The sequence below is a fragment of the Gopherus flavomarginatus genome, chromosome 1 (genome assembly GCF_025201925.1).
Source record: "Gopherus flavomarginatus isolate rGopFla2 chromosome 1, rGopFla2.mat.asm, whole genome shotgun sequence".
Taxonomy (NCBI): domain Eukaryota; kingdom Metazoa; phylum Chordata; order Testudines; family Testudinidae; genus Gopherus; species Gopherus flavomarginatus.
Window position 1 is genome coordinate 344,302,912 of NC_066617.1, and position 19,833 is coordinate 344,322,744.

The 19,833-nt window shown below is 45.9% G+C and overlaps 1 protein-coding gene across 1 annotated transcript in view; it reads left to right on the forward strand.

The window, feature by feature from the left end:
• The window catches only part of MAML2 (mastermind like transcriptional coactivator 2), a 278,614-nt gene that overhangs the window by 243,864 nt on the left and 14,917 nt on the right, over positions 1 to 19,833 (forward strand). Inside the window, exon 3 of the mRNA XM_050940453.1 lies at positions 15,061 to 15,267. Within this exon, the coding sequence (XP_050796410.1) occupies positions 15,061 to 15,267 (207 nt within the window). The remainder of the gene's footprint in view (positions 1 to 15,060; positions 15,268 to 19,833) is intronic.

The following is a 19,833-nucleotide window of genomic DNA, read 5'->3' on the forward strand; positions in this document are numbered from 1 at the left end:
ACTTGATTGTTGGACAAGGCTAGTAATGAGGCACTGTTTCTGTGTCTGTTGCTATGAGATTGTGCAAGTACTGAATCTGCTCTTCAGCCCATGCAAAAAATGCAATTCTGTCTTTGCCCAGGTTTTAATGAGCTAGAGCAAAGGCACTTTCATAGCAGCGCCTGCTCGTGGCTATACCATTTTTCAGCATTTCACACATAAACCCTCATGTTCCTAAATTGATAGCAAAAATATATTTAAAAAACAAAACTGCAAGCCAAAACTTGGCACACACAGGCTCTGGAATGAGTAGCTTGTTTTGTTAAATTAAAAAACAAAGTGATTAAAAGTGTTTATAGTAAAAACAGCGCAAATAACTAAGTTGATTCTTTTTCTCATCTGTAATTTGAAAGTGGTTGTTTAAGAAAGGTGTTTGCTGATTGGTATGATTCTGTACATTGGCCAAGTTAGTACATGTAAAGTAACTATTATTATTATTATTATTTATTGTATTATTTTGCTATCGCTGCTTTAAATTTCCAAGGGAACAGAAAATGATATTGGAGAAATGCCAGGATAAAATGATTGTGCAATTAAGAAAGGGTGGGGGCGGGATTTCTTGGTAGCAAAGTTAGTAATTTTTCACTCATTGTCACTCAATGATGTCCCAGGCACAGACCCACATCTTCCGCTGTTATAGGAGAGACTGGCCCATAGAGAGGAAGGATGGTCCAGTCAGTAGGGTTCTCACTTTGGATGCTGCAGAACTAGGCTTGATGCTCTGGTCTGCCACAGGCTTCGTGTGTGACTTTTCGCAAGTCAGATTGATTTCAGAGGGGTAGCCGTGTTAAGTCTGGATCTGTAAAAGCAGCAAAGAGTCCTGTGGCACCTTATAGACTGACAGATGTATTGGAGCATGAGCTCTCGTGGGTGAATACCCACTTCGTCGGACATGCATCCGACGAAGTGGGTATTCAGCCACGAAAGCTCATGCTCCAATACGTCTGTTAGTCTATAAGGTGCCACAGGACTCTTTGCTGCTATTAGGAGTTAAGTGCTTTTGAAAATCCCACTAGGTGCCTATCTGCATATGTAAGTGTCTGGATATCTTCAAAACTCTGGTCCTTAGTCTCTTTGTGGCTCAGTTCCTCATTTGTACAATGGGGATAATAGTAATTCCCTATCTCACAATGGTGTTGCGAAGGTAATATGTTACCGATTGTGAAGTACTCAGATTCTACAGTAATGGGGCCACATAAGCACCTTAAATAGATGTAAATTAGTGGTCCTGCCTTTGGTCAGGACCTTGGCGGGGCTACTTTTCAGCTAGGACACTGTAAGGCATTGATGCCTTGTAGTGCTTTAAATATATAGTGAAGCTGGACAACTCAGATTATTCTCTGATCCTGCTACTTCCAGGTGAATTGATAGGTCCATCTGTCCACATAAATCATTTCCTGAATTACCGATGAGTTGGGGACAGAGGGGCCCCTGCATGGAATATATAGGAGCCAATTGTTATTCCACAAATATATTATTATTTTCAAATGTTTTTGGTGACATTCTTTTCAAATTTTGCACTCTTTGGATTGATTCATGTGTATTGGCACTTTCAGCTGTGTACCTCGGCTGTGGATGGCCAGAGAAGTCACACATAGGTAATTTCCTTTCTCTTATTGGAGGAGAGCACAAGCAAGTCTGGCAGGCAATTCTTGCTTGTGCAGTTGTAAAATGTGGTTGCCACAGATCCTCGTGCACATGCCTTTGAAATGTGACTTCCACATTTTTGCCAATCAAGGTGGACAGCTGAAGATTTTCATGGAAGGCAAATGCAGAAGTGGGGCCATGTGATCGAGGGAAAGTTTTTGTGAACATTTAAAAAAAACTATCAAAGGAAAATATTTTGCATTGTTCACCTGGAATTTTTGATTTCAAGATGTTTGACACCAAAAGTGATCATGTGCTTTTCCAATCTTCAGTTCTTTCAAATGCTGGAACAGTGTTTGGCCCCAGTCTTGCGCTTACAGACGTGTTTAACTTTATCCATGTGAGTAGTCGCATTAGAGCCTGTAAGGATACTGACAGGCGTATAAACTTTTTTGTGTTGGCAGAATCTGGCTCTGTAAAAGCATCTGAATAGATTATGATCTGATATACTTTAAGGTAGCTCTGTACATTAAAACAATATCCTTAGTCTCAAAACAAGTCTCAAAACAATGGACATGATTTGCCACTGCCTCACACCTTGTGTCATCTTGTACACGTGTGCAAAGTGAGAGTAAAAAGAGTGTAAGATGCTACCAAACAAAATGGTAGAGTTTTACACCTACTTTGACTAAACAAGGTACAAGGCAGTAGAGAATTAGGCCCACTGTGCTTAGTAAGTCCTGTCTGCATAACATTATTTTTATCCAGCTCTGATACGTGTTGGTCAAATTTCCAGCTGGTATAATTTGGCATAGGTTCATTGACATCAATGGAGCTATGTTGATTTACACCTGTAGAAGATCTGGCCCTATATATTCTGCTATTATTGAAATTAATAGATTATTTAACTTATTCCTAGTAATAATTAATAATAATTCTACTTCACAGGGTGTGTCTACACCGCAATTAAAACTTGCGGCTGGCTCGTGCCAGCTGACTTGGGCTTGCTGAGTTCGGACTAAGGGGCTGTTTAATTGCTGTGTAGACGTTCAGGTTCAGGCTGGAGAGTCTGGGCTGTAGGACTTTGCGAGGTGGGAGGGTCCCAGAGCAGCCCAAGTCCAAAGATCTACACCACAATTAAACAGTGCCTTAGCCCGAGTCCTACGAGTCCAAGTCGGCTGGCCAGTCGTGAGTGTCTAATTGCAGTGTAGACCTACCCACAGAGTTTCTGCAGCCATTCCTGCTTATGCTGTGATCTCATAACCAATTTTCCAGTTTGGTGGCTGAACCAAAACATTCCAGATAAGTGGTTTCAGGTCAATGCCAACATTTTTATGAATTTTTTTTGTTTGTTTATTGTCAAAACAGTTAGGTAAATTTAACACAAACTTTTGAAATGTTTCAGTTGACCCAAATCTGCTGGTTTTGGCAAAAAAAAAATAAATGTCAGAACAGTTCTGCCGAGCTCTGTGTCTCGCAGTGGAAGCAAGGTCAGACTAGGTCAGTGCTGGCAAGCGAGACCTCCAGGAAAAGCCCAGCGACTGCAGAAAGTAGACTTTGCGCTTCAGTAGATTCCTTTTCAGAATGGGGCTAGCAAGTATTATGCTCTTGAAAGTGCCATCTTACAGATGAGCGAGAGGCCAACATTTGGGTTGTTCAAGTTAGTTAAGGACTCCTCATTTGTGTAGGGCTTGCAGATACAACCTACGGGGTTATACAGTATATATATTTTGCCTGGAATATTTTGCAAGCAAGTTTAACTACTTAGTAGAGGAAAATAAATCTATGTAGAAACCTTGATCTGCACCATGAATAGCCTGCTATAGTGACTGAGGAAACTGAGACCCACTGCTTAAGAAAAGTGAACAAAATGTACAGAATTAGTTGCCAGACAAACAAAATGTTACAAAGCTTCTCCCCTGGAGAGAGCTGGAGCTAGAGGTTTTCATAAGCCAAGCATCAGACCGTGGGCAGACTTTCGTGAATACATCTGAAGAACTTTACTGTATTTGTTTCATTAAACCAGCACTAATGTAAGGAGAGAAGAAAGGTTGGAGCTATTTCTCTGAGCCTGACAGTCAAAACAAAATGAGCCACTCTGTGGTGTCACAGAAGGGAGGGAAAAATGTCTGCTCCTTTTGACAGAAAATCTTCGAGAACTAGAACCCCATTATGTCACAAATACCAACTCTCCTTGGTTAGGAGGCAAAGTCTCCAAGGGAGCTGTGGTTTAGCAAACGTTATTTTCATTCTCTCCCACTGAAAATAATATTCACCAACTCCACCGCCCTTTTGGGGATGAGGGGAAGCTAAAGTTTTGGGTCCATTTTTCCAACCAAATTTCCATAAAATGCCTTTGAATTATGTGTTCAGAAATGAAAACTTGCAGAGGTATTTCAGGGGTCTGGACAAGCTGACAGGGAGAGAAATCTGTGGGGGAAGCTCAGAATGTCAACTTTTGCTCTTCGCTTTGTGGTGTCTGTCTGTCTATCATCATGTTTCTGTAACCATTATTGCTGTAATATTGAAGCACGGCTCAGGAACATTCCCTGCTTCCCTTTGTGATGCTGCCTATAAAAAAAATGCTTTCCATTACTATGCAGCCTTTCCTCTCACCTCACAAGCTCAACACAGAACTCACTAAGAGGGGTGTGGAAGAGAGATGCCAAGGGGTTGGAGTTTCTGGTGTTGCTCTCAAAGAATTGCCATGGGCCCAGCCAAGAGTAGTGTTTGATTCTGGGGGAGCCATGGTCAGCTGTCCTCAATCCGCAGTGATGGCTCCAGTCACTACAGGGTCTCTGGGGAAGGCTCTATAAGGGGAAAAAATAGAAAATAGAAACAATAATATTTAGTACCTAACCATATATGCTGGTTTACCTCCAATGGGAGAGGCAGGTGCTCAACACCACTGAAAATCAGGGCACTTATTAAGGTACCTAACATTAGGCACCTGAGTTTGAAAAGGCTTGCCTAAGTGTCTTGCCCAAAGTTGCACAGAAGCATATGACAGTCTTTTATCTCAGTGGAGTTATACAGATTTATACCTGGCCTCTAGAGGGCTACAGTTTACTTTGCAAGACTCCATGAGCTGCATTTTTCCCATTGGCCAACTCTGCCTGGCCATATCAAGTTGAGAACATCAGTCCTATGATTCTATAATTTACAGACACAATAAAGGCTACTTTGCACTGCTAGAGCAGTATGAAGGGGCCTTAGTGTAAATGAGACTCAAGCCCTTAATGTGTTTTTTTAGGTAAATAATTATAATTTTTTATAGATCTGTGTCATGCATACAAGGCACATTTAAAGCTGCTGCTACTGGATGAAGGTGCTAGGCTTAGATTTCTATAAGGTAGGGGAATGTCCTATCATGTCCTATAAATGCATTTGACTCTCCAGTGTGGCATTAAGCCCAGCTCAGTGGTAGGTGGCAATACAGAGGTGCACTATCCCAATAGGTGCTCCTGATGCATTGTGCTTCAGACAAGCAAAGTGCCCCAGGGAGCCCCAAGTGTGGTTGCAAGACAAGACTTGTAAGGTATTTCCACACTACAGGGACTGTACCGGCATAGCTGCAGTGCCGTGGCTATGCTGGCACAACCACGTAGTGTAGACACAGCCTACACCAATGGAAGGGGTTTTTCCTGTAGCACTACCACTGCTCTCAACCACTCCTTTCCTAGGTCAATGGAAGCATTCGTCCGTAGATACAGCTGCCTCTGCACCAGGGGATAGGTCACCATAGCGACATCAGTCAGGAGTGTGGATTTTTCATTCCCCTGTCCAATGTAGCTATGTCGACCTATATTTTAAATATAGACCAGGCCAGAGCACCCGTTCTGACTCAGAACAGTGAGAACACATCACCAAAGAGGAGGGCAAAGAAAGAAGAATTCCAGGAAGAAGTGGATTTGAAGAAGGAGCGGGAGGGATCTTGATAGAATGCAAGTGGGAGACTGTAGCAGATGGGGACCAGGATGATACAAGGCATGGAGCCAAGATGAGTGTGAAAGAACGGTGAAGGGAGCAGCAAGATGAAAGGCTGGAAAGTGGCATTGTAAAATGTTTTGGGTCCTTGTGGTAGAAGTGCTCAGTTACTGCAGTATAAAAGCCTAAACAGAAGAGAACAGAATATTTTATATAGAATATTTCACTATTGTATTACACGGTAAACAGAAGCCCAAGGTATGTCAGACTGTAGGCACCTTTTACCAACATAAAACAAAGGGAAAATTCTTGTGATACTCAGGGCTCCAGATACCTAGGCAGCACAGTTATGAATATAGCCGCAAATAGAGAGGAGTACGTAAACAGTTTAATTACACAAGTAAAGGATGACTGCGTAACCCATCTGGGGTGGAATAAAGCTGACCCATGAGTCAGCTGTGCATGGGTCGGCCCCAATGAGAGAGCAAAAATTGTTTTCTTCCATGTGTCAGTGTTTCCATTATTAACGCCTCTTTCAAGGATATGTAACTTGGCTGTAGAAATCTGGTCAGAATTCCTTACTTCTCAGTATATGTTGTATCAGGCCAGGGTCACTTTTGGTGATCTTCAGCACATTTTCATAACAATGATTGAGCTGCCTTTGAGTTATAGGTGATATCACCCGTATTGTGATATCAACAAATAATGGTGTTTAGAGCCTGCGGGTGGAGGTTGGATGTGCGGTGGGTAGAACTAAATTAAGATCTTCGTCTGGCATTTTTGTTGCATTTTACACCTCATGTACCCACAAGAAACAAAGGAAAGTCTGTTGTAACATTTATGTGTGTACGTTTGAAGCCAAATTTTCCCCCTCAATTTACTACTGCAACCCCGAGACATAAACAGGGGTAGCAGCAGTAGAATGGAAAAGAAAATTTGATTCTGAATGTTTTGATTTGCTGGTTACATAAATGTGTTTAAAATTCCTCTTGGTTTTCATGAACAAACCCTTGGAGTATTACTTGCTTAGAGTTATTATCTAATCTGTCCATCTCTCTGTCTGTCTATCTTAGTGTTTTATACTGCAGCCCATCACCAGAGTATCTGAGCCCCTTCCTCATAATAGCAATAGCCAAGTCTCTCATGTACTTCACAGTCTCTGGTTCTTTGCCCGTTGATTTGTTACAGATTTGTTTCTATTTATTTGCTCATTCATTGTGAGGGGAGGTTGTTTGGAGGAGAGGAGTGTCTGTGTTGTGAATGCCATTCTTGCTATAGTGGAAATGTGTCTTTGAAGGGGAAGGTGTTACAACCTAGCCCTGTGCCCCTCTGTGTGATAGCAATCTGTTGCAAGTGGACCCAATAGCTGGATCCAACGTGCTTCAGAAGGAAACTGGGTCTGGGTAGAGTCTAGTCACTGTTTCTAGCTCTGGAACCATAGGACAGACTTGCAGGCACAGACCTCTTGTCTGATGTCCTTATTTGGGAGATGGGACTCTGCAGTCCAGTTGCCCCAGACTCCAAAACCAGTGATTCAGACCTCTGAGCCCCCCATGTCTTTTTCATGTGCTCTCTGAGTCCCACCTAGGCTGTGAGCTCTCTGGGCTTCTAGTTTAACCCCTTTGGGGACAACGCAACAGGGAATCATGAAACAAAGGCTTAGCATAGGAATTTCTTCACCACAGTCACTTTACTCTTCAAAGCACCTTATCCTTGTCTGATCTCACCCCTCTGTGAGTCTGAGGCCATGTCTATATCTAAAATTTTGCAGCGCTGGTTGTTACAGCTGTATTAGTACAGCTGTATAGGGCCAGCGCTGCAGAGTGGCCACACTTACAGCAACCAGCGCTGCAAGTGGTGTTAGATGTGGCCACACTGCAGCGCTGTTGGGCGGCTTCAAGGGGGGTTCGGGGAACGCGAGAGCAAACCGGGAAAGGAGACCAGCTTCGCCGCGGTTTGCTCTCGCGTTCCCCGAACCACCCTGCAAACCGCAGGGAAGGAGACCTGCTTGCTCGGGGGTTCGGGGAACGAGAGAGCAAACCGGGAAAGGAGACCAGCTTCGCCGCGGTTTGCTCTCGCGTTCCCCGAACCACCCTGCAAACCGCAGGGAAGGAGACCTGCTTGTTCGGGGAACGCGAGAGCAAACCGCGGCGAAGCTGGTCTCCTTTCCTGGTTTGCTCTCTCGTTCCCCGAACCCCCGAGCAAGCAGGTCTCCTTCCCTGCGGTTTGCAGGGTGGTTCGGGGAACGCGAGAGCAAACCGCGGCGAAGCTGGTCTCCTTTCCCGGTTTGCTCTCGCGTTCCCCGAACCACCCTGCAAACTGCAGGGAAGGAGACCTGCTTGCTCGGGGTTTGGGGAACGCGAGAGCAAGCCGGGGAAGGAGACCAGCTTGATTACCAGAGGCTTCCTCAGGTATGCTGGGATACCTGCTTATTCCACGGAGGTCAAGAAAAGCGCTGGTAAGTGTCTATACTTGATTACCAGCGCTGGATCACCAGCGCTGGATCCTCTACACCCGAGACAAAACGGGAGTACGGCCAGCGCTGCAAACAGGGAGTTGCAGCGCTGGTGGTGCCCTGCAGATGTGTACACCTCCTAAGTTGCAGCGCTGTAACTCCCTCACCAGCGCTGCAACTTTCTGATGTAGACAAGCCCTGAGGTATGTTAACAGGTTTCAGAGGGGTAGCCATGTTAGTCTGTATCAGCAAAAACAATGAGGAGTCCTTGTGGCACCTTAGAGACTAAATAAATTTCTTAGGGTATGTCTACATCTACAATTTTGCAGCGCTGGTTGTTACAGCTGTATTAGTACAGCTGTATAGGGCCAGCGCTGCAGAGTGGCCACACTTACAGCAACCAGCGCTGCAAGTGGTGTTAGATGTGGCCACACTGCAGCGCTGTTGGGCGGCTTCAAGGGGGGTTCGGGGAACGCGAGAGCAAACCGGGGAAGGAGACCAGCTTCCCCGCAGTTTGCTCTCGCGTTCCCCGAACCCCCCTGCAAACCGCAGGGAAGGAGACCGGCTTGCTCGGGGGTTCGGGGAACGCGAGAGCAAACCGGGGAAGGAGACCAGCTTCGCCGCGGTTTGCTATCGCGTTCCCGGAACCACCCAGCAAACCGCAGGGAAGGAGACCTGCTTGTTCGGGGAACGCGAGAGCAAACCGGGGAAGGAGACCATCTTCGCCGCGGTTTGCTATCGCGTTCCCGGAACCACCCAGCAAACCGCAGGGAAGGAGACCTGCTTGCTCGGGGTTCGGGGAACGCGAGAGCAAACCGGGGAAGGAGACCAGCTTGATTACCAGAGGCTTCCTCAGGTATGCTGGGATACCTGCTTATTCCACGGAGGTCAAGAAAAGCGCTGGTAAGTGTCTACACTTGATTGCCAGCGCTGGATCACCAGCGCTGGATCCTCTACACCCGAGACAAAACGGGAGTACGGCCAGCGCTGCAAACAGGGAGTTGCAGCGCTGGTGATGCCCTGCAGATGTGTACACCTCCTAAGTTGCAGCGCTGTAACCCCCTCACCAGCGCTGCAACTTTGTGATGTAGACAAGCCCTTAGTCTCTAAGGTGCCACAAGGAGTCCTCATTGTGCGTTTTTTAGGCTTGTTAGTATTTCAGGCTTAGCAAAGTCTGTCTTGCCCTCTTGTTCCTGCAAACTTTTTAGTTTTGTGGTGATGGATGCTCCCCCGACCAGAGCAGCACCCCTGCTTAAATATAATCTCCTTTAGCAATATGCTCTGCTGGAAAGCTTGTCCCTTTTTCTTTCAAGTCCCTGAGTAGAAGGTGCATTATTCCGGGAGGGGGATGGGCCAGCAATTGACAGACCATCAAAGCTGATGGCCCTAGATTGCTTTCTTGATAGCTTCTCCATTATGATCCTTCAACAAGGTGTCAATCATCTTTCCCCAGCAAGGTGGCTATGTGGAATGCAATTCCATAGGCTTGCTTTGTGAAAGGTTAGATATATTCAGCACATGATGCAAGATTAAGGTGACCATATGTCCTATTTTGGCCAGGACAGTCCCCTTTTTTAAGCCCTGTCCCGCACCGCCTGACTTTTTTTGACAAAACTGGGCATTTGGTCCTGTTTTGCCCTCGGGGACAAGGAGGAACATTCGATAGGGCAAGCAGCGATGCTGGGCAGCGGGGCTCGAGTGGTCGGCCCCAGCCCCAGGCAGCAGGACTTGGGTGGGTGGCAGTGCCAGGGGGCTGGGGCCAGACTTTTGGGAGTGAGAGGCTTTGAGTCAGCCCCATGCGCGGTAGGGGCTCAGGTGAGCAATAACACCAGGTGGCTCAAGTGAGCCCCATGCAGGAGGAGTAGGAGCACGGTGTCCTGTTTTCACTTGGGGAAATATGGTCACCCTATACAAGATGGAGGTCCTAATAGAAAACAGAATTTACCATTTGATAATGACAAATCCTGTTCTGTCAGAAGGTTTGGCAGCATTTCCTAAAAGTCTGTCTGACTTTGGATTTGCCTCATTTCCTCAGGAAGTTCCTTCCACAGGCCAATCCCATCGAACATCAATTTCATCCTTCATTCTGGAAGATGAAATGGTTTAATGTTGCCCAGTATACTTGGTGTCTAGTTAAAAAGGAAAGACAATTCCAGTAAAATATTTGATATTATTAGATATAAAACATATTGGGCCAAATTCTACTGTCAACTACAGCAGTATAAATCCACCCAGGCCAGAATTTCTCACTGTATATATATATTTTAAAAAACCGTATCTTGTTAGACAAAATCTGATCTCACTTGCACCTGTTTTACTGTGGTGCAGCTCTATGGACTCTTGATTTATATTGATGGAAGTGAGAGGAGAATCAGGCCCAATAGCACCAGTTCTTTAAGGGTCAGTCTGCAGCACAACTAATCCTCTGCATCAAGTATGATTTATTAGGCAATTGCTCACCTCACATCGCCTCCTCTGGAACACCAGGAATCGGACAAATAACACATTATAGATTCATAGACTAACACTCTTGTTTCTTGGACAGTAAAAAAAAATAAAATAGCTCAAATTTCATGATTTACACTGCTCTTGCAGTGTCTTTTTCCCAAATGGCTATTTTTTGTGCCAACTGCTATTCTAAATATGATTATTAAAAATCATGTATTAGGTATCGAGAAGTGAAACTGTCCAGCTTATCTGAAAATAAAACCCACAGTTACCTGGGCAATGGGGCGATAAATCTACATATATTACCATGAATTTCGAAAGCATACATTGGGGAAGTCTGCATTTTCTGTGCAATGAGAAAACAGATGAATCCTATTAATGGATGTAACATGTGGGATGGGTTTAAGCTAGAGTGTAGTTTGAATGTGGATGTCAAAGCCAATTTATTGTAACATATTTTTCCTTTCAAAATATTTTAAGAAGTACAAAAGCTTGCACAACATCTTGGCAAGCTGGTCTGTGGAAAGGAATACTTTGTCTCACAGCTAACATAAGGGCTGAAGAATGTGGCAGTGTCTGAGCAATTCTGGATTATTTCTTGAATTGAAAAGAATGTGTGCAAGACAGAATTGTGTAAAAGTCCATTACATTTTCAGAGGTGCAATTGTAATGCTGCCCTGGGGGCTGCAGGTGGCTTCAAAAGAAAGTTATAGGTTTTATGTCATATTTAGATTGGTAAACACTTTACTTATATGGCCCTGTCTGAATGCCGCAGAATTATTTTAAATTAGAAGTAGCAATAGCCATCAACAGAGATCACATCAGCCACACTATCAGAGGCTCGTTCACCTGCACATCTACCAATGTGGTATATGCCATCATGTGCCAGCAATGTCCCTCTGCCATGTACATTGGCCAAACCGGACAGTGTCTACGTAAAAGAATAAATGGACATAAATCAGACATCAAAAATTATAACATTCAAAAACCAGTCGGAGAACACTTCAATCTCCCTGGCCACTCGATTACAGACCTAAAAGTCACAATGTTATGATAAAAAAACTTAAAAACCAGACTCCAATGAGACTGCTGAACTGGAATTAATTTGCAAAATGAACACCATTAAATTAGGCTTCAATAAAGACTGGGAGTGGATGGATCATTACACAAAGTAAAACTATTTCCCCATGTTTATTGCCCCCCCACACTGTTCCTCACAACTTCTTGTCAACTGCTCCAAATGGACCATTTTGATTACCATTACAAAAAGTTTTTTCTCTCCTGCTGATAATAGCTCACCTTAACTGATCACTATCATTAGAGTGTGTATGGTAACACCCATTGTTTCATGTTCTCTGTGTATGTATATATCTTCCTACTGTATTTTCCACTGTATGCATCCGATGAAGTGGGCTGTAGCCCATGAAAACTTATGCTCAAATACATTTGTTAGTCTCTAAGGTGCCACAAGTACTCCTGTTCTTTTTGCATCAACAGAGAGTTAAAGTGGGTGAGGTAAGATCTGTTGTTGGACCAACTGTTGTTGGTGAGAGAGACAAGCTTTCAGGATCCACAAAGACCTGAAGAAGAGCTCTGTGGAGCATGAAAGCTTTCCTCTTTCCCCACCAGAAGTTGGTCCAGTGAAAGGCATTATATCACTCTCCCATATCCTGGGATCAACATGGCTATAACAATACTGCGAACAGTGGCCAGCAATGTATTTTTTCCTTCCCAGCTGGTAGGAGAAGTAATTGGATTAGTTTACAGTTTGTTTTCATGTATGTTTTGGTTTTGTGAGTGTGTTTGTATGTGTATAGAACTTGTTGAGGGAAAGCAAAGTCACAGAAATAAACTTTGCATGTAGTTCTCAAGGTAGCCATTCCTGTCTCTTGTGACAGTGAGTTCTATAGTCTAGGATTGGTGCCTGTGAAAGTTCTGACTCTGGCACTCATGAGTCTCTGTCATTAGTGAAATATAATTATCCCAGTGGAATGTAGCTGTCATGGAAGATCATAGTCATGGAGGGAGAGGTGGTCTCTCAAGTAGCTAGAAGAATCCAGTGAACAGAATCCTGGAGTTAGACTCTAATCACTGGAGAAGCCCATGCAGACAGTGGAGCACCAGGGTGATGTGTTCTTGGACACCTATGGTGTGGAGCAGACAGTCTGCTGCATATTGTTATCAGCTGGAGCTTTTTCAGATTGGGTGGCTTTGTTTCTATGAGTTGTAATGATTGAGCCTAAAAGTCAGGAAAATGGTGTCCCCATAATTTTAGCTAACTCCCCAGTAGCGCCTGTCTGAGCTATAGTTGTGCAACTTTGTGCATGTGGCATTGGAGTGTGCCAGGTTTTTGTGTGATAATACAGGGACAGAGGTAGCTCTTTTTCTATATTTATGGAAGAGTGGAGGTCTGTCTACTGGTGAAATGACTCAACAGAAAGCACCTTGCTGTCATCAAAATCTTTTTTTCTGTCTAGTTTGTAACAAGAAAGTAAACAGAACAGGTATAGTTGAAAGAGGAGGAGCAGGGGGTGGAGTCTCAGGGGAAGAGGAGGGGCCAGGGCAGGGCCATGGAGAGGGTGGGGCTCCTGCTTTTGCCTTTTGAAAAGATGTTCACCCTGCTCTTCTTCTCCGCACCCCAGTGTGGCCTTGTGTGGAAAACTACAGAGAGGAGCCAGCCGGTTGGGCAAGAAGCAGCCAAAGCAGGGACCACTGGACATGCAGAGAACTTCAGCAGTGTTGATTGGACTTGCTCGGCTTTGTGCTGATTGGCCGTTTGCTCCAACCCTCCTCCCCCTCTCTCATCGTCTCTTCACCTCAGGTTCACTCCACACCTTTACCTTCTGACCCCTTTTCCTCCCTCTCTTCTCCTTTCTTCCCATTTAGAGAATCCCCTCCTAACTCACCCCTCCCCACCAAAAAAAAATTCATGGAACGACCATGCCGTTTGCTGCCATCACATTGTTCCCTCTGCTCATGTGTTAGACCCCTCTCCCCACCCTGAGTCTGTCTTGTCCCATTAGATTGTAAACACTTTCTCTTCGTCGGTCCTTAGGCCAGAAGCAGATTAAGGTTTTGTGGGGTCCTGGGCCAGAGCAAGTGGGGACCCCTCTCCATTCTGCCCCTTCTGCCTGCAGCACTGTCTGCAGCCCCACCCCATTCTGCTCCTTCCCTCTGTGGCCCTGCCAGGTCCGCAGCGGGCAGTGAGAGCTCCCCCAGCCCTGAGGCCGTGGCAGGAAGCCAGAGCTCCTCCAGGGAGTCCGGGGGCTTTCCCTGCTGCCCGACACTTCTGCTGGGGAGCAGGGTCGGGGCACAAGGGCTTCCCCCACCTCGTCCTACTCACCTGGCACTTCCGCCAGGGAGCAGGGTCGGGACCCAGGGGCTTCCCCTGCTACCCGACACTTCTGCCAGGGAGCAGGGTCGGGGCTTGGGGGCTTCCCCCACCTCGCCCTACCCACCTGGCACTTCTGCCAGGGAGCAGGGTCGGGGTCCAGGGGTTCCCCCCCCCGCCCAACACTTCTGCCAAGGAACAGGGTCAGGGTCTGGGTCTTCCTTCACTGCCCAACACATCCGCCAGGGAGCAGGGTCAGGACCCAGGGGCTTCCCCTGCTACCCGACACTTCTGCCAGGGAGCAGGGTCGGGGCTTGGGGGCTTCCCCCACCTCGCCCTACCCACCTGGCACTTCTGCCAGGGAGCAGGATCGGGGTCCAGGGGCTTCCCCCCTGCCCAACACTTCTGCCAGGGAACAGGGTTGGGATCTGAGTCTTCCTCCACTGCCCAACACTTCCGCCAGGGAGCAGGGTCGGGGCCCGGGGGCTTCCCCCACCTCGCCCTGCCCACCTGGTGCTTCTGCCAGGGAGCAGGGTCAGGGTACAGGGGTTTCTCCCACCCACCCAACGCTTCTGCTGCCCTGCAGCAGCTGTCTGCCGGGGCCAGGGCCCCTGAGCTCGGGCCCCATTCGCTAATCCGCTACTGTCTTAGGCACTACTGGAAAAAACACGATCAATAATAATAACTGGAGTTAATTCTGCAGCACCAGAATTTCCTCTTTTCTTTCACCGAGATTGTTCCTGGAGGCACATGAAGGAGCCAATGAAAAGGCACCAGTCATTGCACTGTAAAGTGACTACTAACCACGTTCTTGTTTTCTAACAAGGTTACAAATAGCTGTCACTTCTAATAGAGAGTCTCAATATAGTAGTTGTTGTTCCTAACCAGATCTTAGGTGTCAGTAGATGCAGTGTCTGTTGCCATGTAATCATACGAATTGCCATGTGTTCTTATGGGAGTTCCCTGTAAAAGTCCCAGGACAGCTCAGTTACTTCCTTTGAGGTTCCATAAACTTCTGTTAAAATGTCAAGGTTTCCCACTGAAACCACATGGTAGGTTTTCAAAGCTTTCCATACAGCATTAGAGTTACTTCCTTGGCTTGATTCTTTATATGAGCCTTTGTTATCAGTCTCTTGTCCTGCAGTTTAAAGAGCAGGGGCCCACACTTGATCTTTAATAATCTAAGTGGTAAAAAGAGTCATTGCCTCTTCTTGATCATTTTTAATTTTATTTTATTCATTTTATCATTCATAAGATGTTTCTTCGTTTTCAGGATCAACACTCTGTGATAGGTCAAGGTACAGGCCCCAGTCCAAGTTCCAGTACTTGCTCGAATCCAAACACTGGAAGTGGTTACATGAACTCATCCCAGCAATCAACGTTGAATCAGCAACTGATGGAAAATAAACAGGCGTTGCAGAGGCAGATGATGGAGCAAAAGCAGCAGCTCCTTCTACAGCAGCAGATGTTGGCAGAAACAGTAAATTTTCTAATTCCTATTTTATGTCTAATACATTTTCATCGGATTCATAGAAATGAGAGATGGAAAAGATGAGTTAGGTCACTTTGTCCATCCACTGAACATTCACGGTTGTTCCCTATAGAATATTCTTGATGGCTCTGTTCAGCCTATTTTAAATTATTCAAGCACTGAAGCTTCCACTACTTCCTTTGGGAGACTATTCCACAGTCTAATTCTTCTCACCATTAGGAGATTTTTCCTGATATTGAGTCTAAATTTCCCTTAGCTCAGTTTCATTTTAATTCTCCAGATTATGGCCCCAATCCAGCAAAGCACATGCTTAATTTTAAGCACGTGAGTGGCCCCAGTGGACCTGATTCTCATTTATACTGAAGCCGCTGTGGCCACTCTGGCTATGTAGAAAGGCTAAAGTGATGTAAATTATGTTTACACCCACTTTAAGGCTTCTTTACATGGGCAGAGTGTTGTAAAGGGGAATCAGGAGCATTGACTTCAATGTCAGGTGCTTAAAGTTAAGCACTTGCTTAAGTGTTTTGCTGGATCATGGGTTGTATAAATCCCACTTCATATTGTTGACACACCTTTAACTACTAGCAGCCAGTTCTCATATTTCCCCGTCGATGTGAAGGAAGGCAGAGAGTTTCTCTTGGTGTAGCAGGATTCTCATGTTATGAGTTACAGGAAGTGCACATGCTGCCTTATTTGTAGTTCTGAATCCTAAGGGCCCAATTCTTTATTACCCTGTAGCTTGTGCAGACATTGACACTATTGTAAAGTAGATGTGAAATCATACCAGTTTGATTGGTAGCTCCTTATATCCACTTTGCACTGGTGTTGATTACTGTGCAAAGGGTGGAACAATGGACAATCAGGCCCTACATGCATCTTGAGAAGTGCTAAAAGGAAAGTAAACAAAAGTTAAAGGGAAAATTAAAATAATAACTGCAAGGTGAATCCCTCTGTGGATCAGCTTGTGTTGGTTTTTGTTCTGCACTGTTGTACATGCACAAGTGCACAGACATACACATAAAGCAATCTCAGTTGCAGTTTAAAGGAATTGCTGCAGACCAAGATTTTATGGGCGCTAAAAGGTTTCTGTTCTTCACAAGGGTTCAGGCTGGACGGTTCATTAAGATGAGCCTGATAAATCTTAATCAGACCACAGGTTCCAAAACTGAAATCTGGAAATGCCTGAATACCACAACAAAGAGTGTTCAGAACCAGATTTCTCACAAGGTCTGTTTGTGTGAGATTTCAAGCAGAAGAGGTTGGAATAGTTCTGATTTCTGATCAGCTTCAGATAAACATCCAGAGCCTGATTCTTATTTACACCAAAGCTCCTTTTCATGTTCTGGCAGTATAAAGAATCTTGAAAATAAATTGTAAGTTACATCTGCTTTAATGCCCCTGGACATTGCCAGAGTGGTGTACAGGAGCCTTTGTGTAAATGAGAAACCTCCCTCCCCTTCCCCACCCCTAAGTTTTTGGATACTTAGACTGTGTCTACAGAGTTAAGTTGACTTAAGTTATGTTGATGATCATAAGCTGCTTTAATTACATCGGTTGTGCACGTCCACACAATACTCCTTGTGTCGGTGGAGCGCTTCCACAGTTGGTGCTCTTGCATCGACAGAGAGAGAGCATTGCATCATAGGTAGCTATCCCTCTATGGAACTCGCCACCCTGTGCCACTGGGAGATCTGGGAACAGATTGCAATGCATCATGGGGGTATGTTCACTGTCCTATGATACAGTACTTTCTATCCCACCATTCCATGGGCTTCTGACTTTGTTTTGCGCCGTATGTGATCAGCCCTTGTAAACTGTGTTCCTGCCATCTCTGCCTGAAAGCATGGATCCTGAACTGCTAACCAGTCTGGTGATGAGTGTTATGAACACAGTGCAGCTGGGCCTGCAGTATTTCATGAGCTGCAAAATAGAAAGTGAATCTGTGGTGCCTGCCCTGCTGTATGCAAGGGAAAGTAACCATTCAGGATTGCTGCTGGCATTCATGGAGCAGATGCATATGGTGGACCATCAGTATTGGGCTTGGGAAACAAGCACTGAGTGCAAGATTGCATTGTGATGCATGTATAAGATAACAAGCAGTCGCTGCAGAATTTTTGGATATGCAGAGCCACCTTCCTGGAACTACGTGCAGAGCTGGCCCTTGCCTTGTGGTGCAAGGACACCAGAATGACAGCTGCCCTCACAGTGGAAAAGTGAGTGGTGATTGAACACGTTAACAGAAAGGGTTAGTTCTTCATGCTCTTGAAGGCACTGATGAATCGCTCTGTTTCACTGACATCAAGGCAGGTTGATCAGGGAAGGTTCATGATACACGCATCTTTATGAATGCTGGGGTGTACAGAAAGCTGCATGCTAGGGCTTTCTTTCCAGACCAGAAGATTCCAATAGAGGATGTTTAAATGCCCAGAGTGATCTTGGGAGATCTCGCCTATCCCTTGCTCCCGTGTCTCATGAAGCCTTACACCAAAAGCCTAGACAACAGCAAGGAGCACTTCAACAACAGGCTCAGCTAGTGCCGAATGATTGTCGAATATGCCTTTGGCAGATTAAAAGGTCATTGGCGCTGCCTTTTTGGCAGGTTAGACCTCATTGAGGACACAATATTCTGATGGTTGTAGCAGCCTGCTGTTCTCTACATAACATTTGCAAAGTGAAGGGGGAAAAGTTTCCCTGGAGGTGAAGTGGGTCTGCTGACTGCTGATTTTGAGCAGCCAGATACCCAAGCAATTAGAGAGGCTCAGCAGGATGGTATTTGAATCAGGGAGACTTTGAAGGAGCATTTTGACAGTGAGCACCAATAATGTGTCTTTATGTGATGCATTTGTCCAGGCAATGTTTACTTGCCACCTTGAGTGACCCCTGTAATGCTTGCTTCCTGAGCTTTAATTGTTCCTGAGCAAATGTTCCTGCCTATAGAAACTATGCTTTAATTTTTACAGCAGCTACCATGAGTCTTTCACAAAGGTTTCTCAGACTATAGCACTGTGAGGGACTTGAGCATCTCTCTCTGGCCCTCCAGTAGCTTTATCATCCACTCCTGTCGATTTGTCATCCACTCCTGCCCCTGCGTCCTCTCCAGGCTATCTGGTCTGCATTTTCATTAACTGTCTCCATCCACCCTCTTGTTTCACTGTCTGCTGTATCTCTAGACTGCAGCACTTTGCGAAACATTCTCCTTACTCCTACTGGTTCACCTCCTTGCCTGATGGAGGCGCTCTGCTGGTGTGTATGAGTTGGCCCTCAAGGGCATAGCTGCAGAAGCAAAAGAAGCAGTGAACAGAGACAGTATTGTGAGTGAATCATAAAAGTTACATACTCCTCTTCCTCACTGTCCCTTGGCTAGCACACAAGTCAGAGCAAGTCCCAAATATGGTGAGTTCAGAGGTGATTGAGAAGGGGGAATGGGCAAGAGGGGATAATTGGTCTGGGTAGTTTGCGAAGAGGGCCTAGGGAGACTGTTCTGAATATTGGCACCCTTTTCCATAGACTGGGGTAATCAAGCCCAATATCTCACTCCTGAGGGTAACCCAGGATGCAGGGGTGCATCTTCTGCATGCATGTGGCTTCAGACGAGGTCCGTGTGCTGCTCACCTGTGTGACACTTTGGTCCCTGCAGAAGTAATTGTCAGTTGGCATGGCAAAGTTTCATACAGTGGGGGGAGAAACAAGGCAGATCTACCAAGGAACCTTCGGCAGAGGATTGCAGGGTATCTATACGAAAGTTTCCTAGAGATCTCTGTGGAGGAGTCCCTGGACATCTCAGTGTACATTAACAACCTTTTCCACCAGGGCCCCACTGCGTAGCTGTATAGACTCTGTCATTAATTTCTATCCCTTATCCCTCCTCTACCATAGAATAAAATAAATGAGACTTCAACCTCCTATCACTGTGCAGTATCAAAGCAAAATGAATGCTTACCAGAGCTTGCCTTTCCTGCTTCATGCACTCCACAACCGGAGTCCTGGGACTGGCTAGACCCCTCCAGAGTCAAAAACGGGTCCTGGTTCGCTCTGCCACCAGACAACCCTGTCACATGTGCCACATCTTCCAACTCCACTTCCTCATCTACCAATTCATCCTCAGGGCTGACTCTGCTGGCTGCTGCTTCCTGTCCCTCCGAAGCATCCACGGAGCTCTTGGCAGTAGAGATGGGGTCACTGCTGAGGATGGCGAGCGGCTCCTCGTAGAAGCCACATGTCTTTGGTGCTGCACCAAAGCAACAGTTGGCCTCCCTTGCCTTCTGGCACACCTGCCTCAGCTCCTTGATCTTAGCACAGCACTGCTGTGTGTCCCTTTTGTGTCTCTTCTCCTGCATGCCACGAGCAATCTGCCCGAGCAAAGCTGTGACTGCACAGCCTCCTCTCCCCACAGACCCGGCAGATCCAACAGCTCCAGCGTATTCCAGGCAGGAGTGCGGAAAGCCAGCATGGTCAGCTGGAAAGATGCTGTGTGAATGGTCCACACTGAGCAAACAAGAAGAGGAATTTTAAAAGTTCCCGGGCCTTTAAACAGGGGAGGGGTGCATGCCCGTG